Source organism: Pelophylax lessonae (assembly GCF_965119305.1).
Source record: "Pelophylax lessonae genome assembly, chromosome: 2".
NCBI classification, from domain to species: domain Eukaryota; kingdom Metazoa; phylum Chordata; class Amphibia; order Anura; family Ranidae; genus Pelophylax; species Pelophylax lessonae.
In genome coordinates, this window is record NC_138769.1 from 544,013,710 (window position 1) to 544,025,823 (window position 12,114).

The window sequence follows — 12,114 nt, forward strand, 5'->3', positions numbered from 1 at the left end:
CACAAAACCCGTCAGGGAAAAAGGGGGAACATACTACTCACCATACCGGAACCAGGCGGGCACCAACTCCTGACAGTACCCCTCTCCACCGGGGCGGGAGGGCTGTCGACCGATACGGACGCCGTGACTCATGGTCTTTGGCGTTTCAGCGAGACGTTTAACTCGCGGGTTCAGTCCTTTTAACGGGACTTTGTCGCGGCCGACCCAGCGCGGAGCTATGGCCTGCACGCGCTCGTAGGCTGAACTGGGGTGACCACCGGATCTCAACATCCAGCCCGTCGCCCAGTTCAGCTTTCTTGCTTGAAGATCTCACAGGAACACTGGAGAAAAAAAGCTGTCCAAAAATCCTTTTAGAAAAAAATTCTTGCCAGGACCTAAGATCCCAGCAAGGTATCTAGGTCCTTACTCCTAACTAGACAGAAAATAACTGATTTGCTGAGGCAGAGAGAGAGAGGATATACCCTCTGGGACTGCCCCTAGGGTGTGGCCAGAGCTTTTTAATTTCCTGTCTAGTCCTGCTCCTGCGGAGGTAACATAACCCGAAGGTGGTGTATCACCGAGGACTACGTCTGTCGATGAGCGCTAGAGAAAAAAGGATTTCCCGGTGTAATATTAGATCTTCCTGGAAGAGGCTTTTCTTGCTTTTAGCAAGGTAGGGATCACAGACTCATGAACTCCCCTATCCTTTAAGACCTGGGTTTCAGCAGCCATGCTGTTAAAGCCAGAGGAGCAGGATGGAATAGAGGGCCTTGAGATAGTAGATCTGGTCTGTTGGGAAGAGTCCAGGGGTTGTCTGCTAGAAGTCTGATGGCTTTTGATAATCCCCATTGTAACACCGTTGTTTGACAATTACTTGTACAAGTTAGTACTTCATTGTTGGTCTAAATCTCTTTTCAATATAAATCAGCGTCTTCCTCTCTTGCTCCATTGTCTTGAGCAGATAAGGTAGGATTCACACTGGGGGTAAGGCGTAAATTGGCAATTAGCCTGAACTGAGAATGGGGATTAGCAAGATATCGAAGGCTAGAGCTAGAGGATCCCTGGTCCTGGCAATAAACAAAGGTAGGTAACTAGTTAAGCTAAGAGTGATTTTCTCCATTAAAGAGGAAAGTTCCATTACTTTCAGACACTAGCACCGAACCATGGACTCATGGAGTGAGGTAGGGTTATAGGGGAGGCCTCAAGGTATGTCCTCGAATGCTTTGCTAGTGTTCAAATCAATTCAAATTATTAATCATGCAAAATGTACTACAAGCTGTACGTATAATCTTTCTTAACAAGGATTGCCAAAGAACCTTAACATTTTAGGGGTTTCCCGGGAAAAAAAATGTTGAGAAAGGATGGCCTAGGAAAAAACCTTTCCTCATACTTTTTCATATCATGTGCCAAACAGGCTTGAGTAAGCACTCAAATGTCTTTGTAAATGTCAGAACCAGAAAAGGGTTCATACCAGGCACCTCTGTGATCATCTTTATCACAAGTGGTAGAAAATGTATATGCACATGCACTTACAGCCTAGTCTAGCCTCTATTTGCTAAAACAAACAGAAAGGAAATCAAATTATTGCAAGAAGCAGAGGTAGAAATGCAGCCCTTAATTAGTTGTAAATCTCTGACATAAAATATGAACAAAGCATATCAACTCTCAGAGTTCTCCTTACCGAGCTCTGCCGAGTGGAATTTTTACCACTCTACCCCTTTTTTTCTGATAGCTCAGACAAGCTTTATAATTCTGCACATTGCATGGATGTAGAGAAGAGAAGACTGCACATATGTAGTAGGATTGGTTTCATCTCCGAGGCTATTCTCTTTACTCGGTATATGTGAGGGTTTACATTCAATTTAACACCACGCTCTTTCACCCCCTTCCCGTCCAGGCCAATTTTCAGCTTTTAGCACTGTCGCACTTTGAACGACAATTGGGTGGTCATTGAACACTGTACCCATATGAAATTTCTTATCAGTTTTTTCCCCACACAAATAAGAGCTTTCTTTTGGTGTCATTTAATCTCCACTGGGTTTTTTTTACGAAAAAAAAGGACATTTTTTGGGAGGGGGGGGGGGGGGAGGGAGGTGTTTTTCTTCGCTTCAGTTATAATATTTTTTGAACAATCTTTCTTCATAAGGGCTCTTTCACACGGGCGTTCCGTATGTCCGCATATCACCCCATCCGTTTGCGGGTGATATACGGACATAATGTTCGTCAATGGGATTGCGGATGTCAGCGGATGGACCATCCGCTGACATCCGATTTGCGTCCTTTCAGTTCTGTTCCGTTCCAAAAAACGGAACCCTATTTTTCTTCCTTTAAAAAAACGGAACGGATGCAAAATCGGATGTCAGCGGTGTCATCCGCTGACATCCAGAATCCCCATAGACATACATTATGTCCGTATATCATCCGCAAACGGATGGGATGATATGCGGACATACGCAGCGGATGACACAAGTGTCACCCGTGTCCGTGAAAAAAAAAAAAAGTGCCGCAGCGGAATAAAAAAAAAAAAAAAAAAAATCGGAGCGGCCGTGTGAAAGAGCCCTAAGTTGAGGCCAAATTGTATTTTGCTACATTTCTTTGGTGAAAATAACCCAAATCAGTGTGTAATATTTAGTCTGTCAGAAAGCTATTGAGTCCATAAACAATGGTATATATTAGTGGTGCACCAAAATAAAAATTCTGGTGTTGAAATTTCAGATTGCACTTGGCCAAAAACCGTAACCTGACAGTTTAAAAAAAAAAAAAAAAAAAAAAAAAATGAAATGTAATTAATGTGGCTGTATTTGCACTGAAGTCAATGGGATGTGATTTTGCATTGAAGTCAATAGGGACGCAGCATGCCATTATCAGCAACTTTTTTTTTTCCTTTTAGCAAAACCCCAATAACCCTATTTTTGGCAGCCGATTTATTAGTACATCCCTAGTATAGTATATTAGAGATGCAGCAAAATTTTCAGCCGAAAATGGTGTCTGAATTTTGAAGATTAGAGAAAAAGGTGGCGATAATGGCACAAAAAATTTACCACAAATTCAAGGCGATTTTGTAGCCGTTTTATCGCAGATTTACGTCAATTTTGCCACGAGTTTGCCGTGCTTATGGTTTGTTTTTCATTGGTCGTGACTCAAAAACCGCATCAAAAACATAAGTGCATTAATAACGCATTCTTGCTGCGTATTCAATGCATTTCAAAAGGAAGTTGCGTTTTTGGTGCATTTTTTTTAACTGACTAAAAATGCAGCAAGCAAGATTTTTAACCACCACAACATAAGCACGGACCAGCGTGAAGACATATATAGAATTTAAAGGGATATATTTTTCTTGCGCTAAAGAAGCCAAAAATAGCTGACAAATTCATATTAATTTAAAAGTCAAATTAATACAATTCTATATAAATATTATATTTTAAAAACTGTTATTTTGGGTTCCAGTACCAAAATTTCCATGTGATGCACCTCTGGTATATATCTGAAAATTTAGGACGATGGCCTATCTCATTTGAGGCCCGAAAATGCCAGGACAAACATCCCCCAAATTACCAGATTTTGGAAAGTAGTTTATTAAACACACTGTGACCACAGTAACTCTGTACTACACTAGAAAAGTGCCCAGGACTCTTTTTCACATTATGATTGCTTACATAAGTGAATATCACTGGTATAAGCAATCATGTTTTTCTGAATTAAACTGATACATTGTGTTTAGTGGTCATTAGCTAATCACATGGTACAGATGGGCTGCGATTGGCCCTGCCTGTAACATGTGATCACTAAGACCAATCAAAGCTAGCAACACGATTGTACACAATGAATGGCATGAAAGGAAGCTACACATTGTTTACAATTGTCATGTGATCTGCTGTGATTGGTCACAGCGATCACATGGTACCCAGCAGCAGGTCGGTACACTGATCAGTCATTCAAGAGCATGGCCTGAGCGTGTGGAAGATCGTGCCTGAGTGTGACCCATCACATGATGTCCACCCAGGATGACGAAATGTCCCGCTGTTATTTGACAATAGGCAGGGCGGGAAGTGGTTAAAGTGGGTTTAAACCCAAAAACTATTCCCCAATTCCAACTTACTAGTCCTTAGATGGCGTGGCTGCGTTTGCTTCTTTCAAGTTTTTTCCCCTTTTATTTTTACCTGTAATCCTGGCAACACACATTCCGGGTAGCTATGTTAACTCCCCCACTGTGTATCTGGAAGGAGCCACAGTTGCAACCAAGGCTGGACTACAAACAACCCAGGGGTTGAGAAGCCTAATAATTTCAAACTGAAGAGAACATTGTTTTGCTGGTGAAGTGTTACTAAACCCACAACAGTAAAATCAGTCTGTATATGCAGTAAAGCATGCTTGTTATACTCACTGTGGAACCTAAGGCATTAATCCTCTGCTTTATGTAAAAAGGCTGTTTGATCCGGTCTTCTCTGTTCCTCCCCTTCTTCCACTGTCCCCAATCTATCACCTGATAGAACAGAGCCTTGGGGGCAAGCTGCACATGCTCAGTATGGTGTGTAGAGCTAGTTTTCTTTTTTTCTTTGGGAGAGTGCATGTGATCAGCACAAGGCCAATCAGCACTGTCAAGACAGAGGGTCAGGGGTCCTGCAGCCTCATACAATCGGGAGGATGAAAATCCTCCTACAGAGACAGTTTTAACTGCTGATGAGAAAAGGTATTTAGCAGTTTATATTTACTAAAACTATTGCATTTTCATGTTCTGTGTACTGTGGGAGACCAGAATAGTGAATGCAGGGTACTGGGTTTAGTAACACTTTACACTCACAAAAATTGACAAGGACACTATTTCTGGCAAGATCAACATGTATTTTCTGTTCTTTTGAAAAGGTTAATAGCCTGGTTTATACCCAAATGCATAGAATGCATTAAGATAAAAAAACCTTCTGGCTTTACAACTCCTTTAAGAACTGGTAAAGCTTACAAAGCTGCCTACAACACCTTGCAACTGAAAGTGGCATCCAATCTAATGAAGATATTGCCAAAGCCCAGGTAGCAACCTTACAAACCTGAGATCCAGAAGGCACCCACTGCCCTGGTGAAATGAGCACGGGCAGGGAAGGGAAAACCTATCCTTGGGGACATGAAGAAACACTGGGCAGGGTAGTTAGAGAAAGTGTTATGACCCCCTAGAGGCTGGCCTTTTATTGTGTATTCTGCTGGTGGCAGTATAAACTTTCAGTTCATGAATATAAAATGCATTGTCCTTCAATGGGCGATACAAAAATCTAAAACTTGCCCTCATCCTCTTGGCACAACAGCCCTTACTGTACCCTGACTTTCTGTAAAATTGTAACCCAATTATAGTGATTACAAAATGTATTTGGTATTTAAATTAAAACCTAAAACAAGTGGATGACCCACCTTGCATCCCAAAAGCTACAAAGTCATTTTACATCCAAGTAGAGGAATACTTATCCTCTTCTTGTGTGGTCACAGTTGGCACTGGTTTTAACTGCTATCCGCGTCTCACTTTGGGGAGTTTCTCTATTTTGGATACCCATAGCCTGGCAAGTAAATCAGGTGAGTGGAAACAGAACGCAATAAAACCTGACAAAGTTCAGTCTTGATCTCACATTCTGGCCAGATCAGATGTCTTTTAGCCTTGAAATTAAGCATTTTAGATCTCCCTTTGCTATAAAATCGTGCGTAAAAGTCAAACTTCACCCTCACTTTGCCAAATTCATGTGCCTGTCCGCTCATAGCCGATATTTGCAACAGTTACAAAAGAGTAGGAGCTACAAGGGAGTTCAGGTAAGGTGAATATAAAGGGGCTTTGCATAAGTATTGTCCATTTGCCTTGTTAAAGTGGAACTTTACACATAGCGTAATAAAAAATAATGTTCTATAGCAAGGAACATATATTCCGTATAATAAAATTATGCTACCAAAATTGGTGTGCTAAAAATTGCCTCCAGCACTGCTCCTGTTTCTTCTTGCTGGAGACTCCCATTTTGCTGAACCCTAGAGCCCATGAGCAGCAGTAAATCAAAGTGGAACTAAACTCATTGATTTCATGGTTTAAAAAAGCAGTTACATTTCTGGAATGCTGGAATTTCTAAATGTCACATATGCTAGTGTCCTCAATCAATCAAACTGTCAAACCATAAAATGTCTGGTGCCAAATTACCGCATGTGCAACACCAAGGCGGTTTCAGATCAAGAAGAAGCAGCTTCCTTGGCTGTAAAAGGATAGGGAGGGTTTAATTTGGCTTTAAGGCTGTCAGCAGGTAGGCCTCTACAATCAGTGCCAGACCTTCAGAGCTCTGTACCGGAGCAGAGGGCTCCCGTGCACATGCGTGGGAGTGACGTCGAGGCCCTAGCCATTCATACAGTTGGCGCCCGTGAACCCGGAAGAGAGACCGGATGAAGATGGCAGGGGGGGGGGGGGGGCTCTGTGTACAGGCAAGTGTCATAATGTGCTAGTAGGCGGTGCAGAATAGTACATTATAAAGTAAACCTGCAAGGGAGACTTTTTTCCTGGCGGTTTACTACTGCTTTGATTAGCGGTTTGAAGTACAGGTTTTAAACTGGTTTTTCATCTCCGATTTACTTCATGTTGCAATATGACCAATCTCCTCTACAGCAATGGACATAGGCATTTTGGGCTGATCTAATTCTGATGAGAATGTATACTGTCAGTTCACTTCAATATCTTGTCTCATCTCTGGGGCCTGAGGCACTGTATGTAAACAACAGGCTGTAATGTATATTGGCACATCACAATAAATTGCAGCTGCGTAGGTGTTCTGGGAAAATATGGAGAGATTTACCACTGCAGTATAGAAACTTTAACTTGGTGGTACTTCCCAATTTCCTTATTCTCCCCAAAAAAAAAAAAAAAAATCCACACATCCACCTACATAATGGCTCGGTTATCAATTTTTCATGAAATAATTTCTTAAGCCCTGTACACATTGGCCAAATTTTAGGAAGCATCGGCCGATTCAATAAAAACCGGCCGACATTCGGTCTGTGTGTATGTCAGTCTGTCCGTCCAGTTCCTGAACAGCGCTCTCAGCCAGAGTGCTGATCGGAGTGTTGGGGGGGGATCCCCGTCAGAACACAACAGCTCGGGGGGGGGGGGGGGGTCGATGTACTAACACCAGATGGTTAGGTTTTTTTTTTTTTTTGGGCAGAAGGAAAAAAAAAAAAAAAAACCTGTTAGTGTGTACCAGGCTTTTCTGCCTTCTTGTAAAACCCTATCTGAGCTTCCAAACCTCGCCGCTGCTCCTTTACTGTCCATTGAGAGGCTGAATGCATGGAGTTGATCTGTACTGATAAAAGGACAGCCGCTTTTAGTGAGGCTGGCTTTTAGCCTTTTCCCCCTCAGTAAATTTTAGGTAGTCAAAACATACCTTCATCCCTTCTTTTAAGACGTTCACTGTACGATCCTGCCCAGCATCACACAACCATTGAGGAAAAAACTACCATGAGTTTTTGTTGCAGAGACCAACTTTTGGTGTAGTAACAGTGCAGCAATGATGTAAAACCCAAAGCGGTACACATAACCAAGCTAACAAGTAATACATAAACCAATCTCAGAGGAATATTCACTCATTCCCTTTTACAGCTTGGCCTCCTGTGTAACTGTTTTATTTATATGCCAAATTTTCCAGCTTATTGTCACGACAGGCTGTCATGTATTTACGGTTATAACAACCAATCTGATATTTCAGCTTTCAATAGATGCCATTTCCAAGGGTCAAGAAATTGGCATTTGAATTCATGAGTCTGTCTGCACATCTGCTGTTGCCATTAGGCAAGTCAGAAATCGTAAGAAATAGTAAAAATAAGATGTTAACTCTGCATCATACCACGGTCCCGGTTTAGGTTAATGAGTGCTTTTAAGTAGAAACTGACAACAGGAAGGAGTTACCATCCAGTTGATCAATATGTTGCAGGGAGCCCTGACAAACTAGAAGGCTTTGCTTATATGAACAGGCACTCACAGGTTATACATAAAACTGTCCAATTCCAACTCTCAAAAGGACACAAGGGGGATAATTTACTAAAACTGAAGAGTGCAAAATCTGGAGCTCTGCATAGAAACCAATCAGATTCCAGGGTTGTTTGTAAAAGCTTAAATGAACAAGCTGAAGTTAGAAGCCGATTGGCTACCATACACAGCTGCACCAGATTTAGCACTCGTCAGTTTTAGTAAATCAACCCCAAACAATCCATGAATTGGAGACGTTTTTTCGTTTAACTGAACAAAAAAAAACAGATTGCTGTACTAACACAAGCAATGTTAATACAGTAATCTCCCCTCTGGGATATTGTGTTCTGACAGGGGGACCACCAATGTACTCCCCCCACCAGAATACACCAATCAGCACTTGCAAGTTGCAACCATTGACTGCTAGAGCTGATTGGATGCTGGGTTTGGAGCATGCTCATGCCACAGAAGCCGGTCGTGATACCGGCTTTGGTCGGACAGGGAGCTGTACACACGGCCAAAATTAAATCGGTTTCTACTGTACTGGCTCATTTAAGCTGATATTTGGCCTGTGTGTACCCGACATTATTTAACTACATCTCACTAAATGAATGCTACATGTATATTACAAACACACTAAATCTGTAAGGCAATAAAAAATATCTGAAGCTAAAATGCGTTAAAAGTTTAAAAAAAATATGTTGATCCTTTCTTTGCTTTTTCTAGGTCAGTAACTCACAAATAAGTATTTAGAAGTATTAGGGCATCTGATATTCACAGGCTTGTTCCATGCTAAATGCTAGAGAATAGGAAAGGCAGTGCTAGATTATGTAACCTTAAAAAAATGAGTTACCAATTGCAGTTCCCAAATTACTTTCAGGAATTGCAATGTTGTTGGAGATGCCACAGTCAATAGAGAGTAATGAAATGCACAATCCAACTACCGTCCAAGTCCTTAACATGAACCCACTGTCTGTGGAACAAGGCAGAACACGGTTACTGCAGACACCTCCCAGAGGGAAAACTGCCAACAGAAAATGTTCCAACTGGTCTAATTATCTTTCCTATGACAAGCCATGGCCTTAAGTGTGTGGATACCTCAAAGACAACAGGCTGTTGACTAATCCAAACAATTCAGGCAATGGTCATCTCATTTGTATAGGTATCCTTCGACAATTAAGTAGATAACTAGTTCTTGAGAACATCTTTATTCTAGTGGATATGGATGGTAAAAAAAGCCTAATTTATGCATGTAAACCTGACCGAAGCCAAAAGTGGTTTGAATGTCAAATCCACTGGGACAAAATTCTAACTTGAGTCTCTCTCCAGTTGTCTTTTATCATGGGGATTGAAAAGGACAGTGGTGAAGCTTAGCCCTAAAGTTATGGAAGTCAGGACTCCAGTAAGAAAGTGAAACTAGTTTCACAAAGGACCAAGGGGACTGGCAAAGATAACATGGCAACATTTGATGTTCAAAAATAAACATTGATCTTAATCTTTTTAAGGCCAATTCGTTTTTTTGGCTCCTGTGAATTGGCATTGTAGTGCTTTAATACGTTTCATTTCTGACTTTGTTGAGAATGAAAATCGTTGATCATCATGTACGGTTTATGCGCTCTAAGACAATTCATGTGATTTCATTAAACATCTTTTACAGGCAACCAAAAAAAAGTTTCTGAAGCATACACATTAGCACAAGTATACAGCATGTGTATTCACCTAAAATGTATTTATTCTCTCTAGATGCACTTAAACTCATGAATCCGTGCATGTTGTGGCGAGTTTTTATAAGTCTCCATTTAAACAACTATTAGTGCCGGTTCACACTTCCGCGTGTGCGGTGATCGCATGTAATATTGGCGCGCACTGCTCCTTCATTACATGCGATCGGATGTGCAGTGCGAATTCAGCCATACACTTTGCATGGCTAAATTCGCACTGCACCCGCACATGAGGCATTTTTCAGCCCCATCAGAATCGAATCGCACAGTGGTTAACACTTGTGCGATCCGATCCTGTGCGAACTGTCAGATCGCACTGCGATATGCGATCAAACTGGGGGTGTCGTTAACATTTCACTGACACCCCATGCGTATCGCATATGGCAGTGTGAACTGCCAGATGTGCGTTTGCGAGGTGGGAACAGGCTGCGAATTCGCAGCCTTCCCGCATCGCACAAGTGTGACCCAGCACTTAGAAAAGAACAGCTCCAATTACCAAAAATGTGCTATTCAGAACAATGTAGAAATCTGCAGAAGTGAGAGCAGGTGACACAAAGTATTTTTCAATACCCATGCATTTTGTTTTTCTACTAAAATGCAGAGGACGTGAAAAGGAGCACGAGAATAATAAGTCTCTTAAACAAGGCATTTATGTGCACGAGCATAAGCCTCTTACAGTGTAAAATTGTGCAAAAATCCTACTATGTGGTTGATTTTACCAATCTGAAAATTTGGTGTGTTGGGAGGTGGCTAAGAAATGCACCCCTCCCCCCCAAAAATTTTTTATTTGAATTAATGTAATAAAAATTACAGTTCAACCTCCAGGCCATTTCAAAGTTCAACCGTAGTATATCAAAACCGGTGATATTTATTATGCTTGTAGCTACATTTCATCATCTTAAAACCTCCTAAAATTGGTTGAAAGATTTAAAATTTCTGATAAAATACTTCAATAGCAAAAATTTCAAAGCATGGCTAGTACACGGTTCTAATAATTTGGCTTTGAAAAGAAATTCAAAATTCTATTTCTAAAATCAAGTAGGTACTGGGAGAACACCATATTGCTGTAGAAAAATGCCAACATGGCCATCGCAAAATTAAACAGTATTTTGATCTTGCTACGCAACTCCATCAGAGAGTAACATATATACTTTTCCACATTGCTACAAAGCCCTGTTAAAAAAAAAAATTTACACTAATGTGCCATTTCAGGTAAACGCAAACATAAATACACTTAGAAAGTTTCAACCTTCAAACACAATCAGCATTAAAAAGACAGCTAATCCTTTACGATAATCACATTTTATGAGCAGAGAAATTAAAGACTTCCTGGGAAGAATCTTTCTTAGCAGCTAGCCTATAAACACCAATGGCATTATTTTATCAAAGCAACCGTCAGCTGTTTGTTTAGTACAAGCGGTAAAATAGACAACCCAAAGACATACAAGATGCACTGTACTTCATTCAGCAGCTGTTCAACTAGAATACTCAGTCTACGCCAAACAGCATCTGCTCTGGACAAAACACTGGAAGCAAAAAATTAAACTACCTTTTGAGATGCTGCTCCAGTTCCAAGACTAGCACCTTCATTGTCACTATGGAAGAGCCCAGGCTATGGCGAAGAGTCCATTGCATTGAGATTTCCAGCATAAACCTGCTGACTAGCTCATGAGTGAGCCCATCATACTGTATCATTTCACAAATCTTCTAGGGCTGCCTTTTCTCATCTCAGTGTTCAGCATGATGCGATTCCTATGCAAAATGGGAGGGGGAAATATTTTTGCACTAGAACACGCAGCCCCTGTATATTTGGCGGGGATGTTCATGCCTGGCTTGCTTCAAGATCAAGAGAAGGAAACAAGGGCAGATGATGACAACACAAGCAGCAAGTCACATGACCGCTGTGTTACATAAAGCATCAAGAGAGATTAAAATCTTTACGACTGGGGGATTTTACATCTCAGCAAACACAGGCGCTCACTCCTTTCAACGGTGGGCTAATCCAGTTACGAAATTGCCACTCTGTCCCAGAGGAGCCACGTTACTAATTGGCACAGATTTTCCCCTTATAATCCACTTACAAGGAATCTGTTACTACATTGCAGTTTAGGTTGTTAACCCCAATTGACTACTCAGAATTGAACGTAGAATTACTATGAAAAGCACACTTTAATGACCTACAGCTGCACAACATGCAAAGCAATCAGATCACCCAGCCCTGATAGGGTTAAAGAAATCTACTCATTCCAGTCACTAGTAATTATCAGTTCTGCAGAAAGTCCCTGTCTTGAAGCATTATCGTCATGATGAACACAACCTGGAAATACGTCATGGCTCTGCAAAATAATGTGAAACACCTTACATAGGAGGGCTTAACATATTCAAACTGTGCAGGAATTACTGGGAGTGCCAGAAGCGAAAACAATTTTATTGCATGTTTTA

At 41.2% G+C, this 12,114-nt stretch overlaps 1 protein-coding gene across 1 annotated transcript in view; it reads right to left on the reverse strand.

The window, feature by feature from the left end:
* Window positions 1-11,514, reverse strand: part of LOC309546232 (TSC22 domain family protein 1-like) — a 42,533-nt gene extending 31,019 nt beyond the window's left edge. Inside the window, exon 1 of the mRNA XM_082245798.1 lies at window positions 11,222-11,514. Within this exon, the coding sequence (XP_082101924.1) occupies window positions 11,222-11,367 (146 nt within the window). The 5' untranslated portion in view covers window positions 11,368-11,514. The remainder of the gene's footprint in view (window positions 1-11,221) is intronic.
* Between the last annotated feature and the right edge of the window lie 600 nt (window positions 11,515-12,114).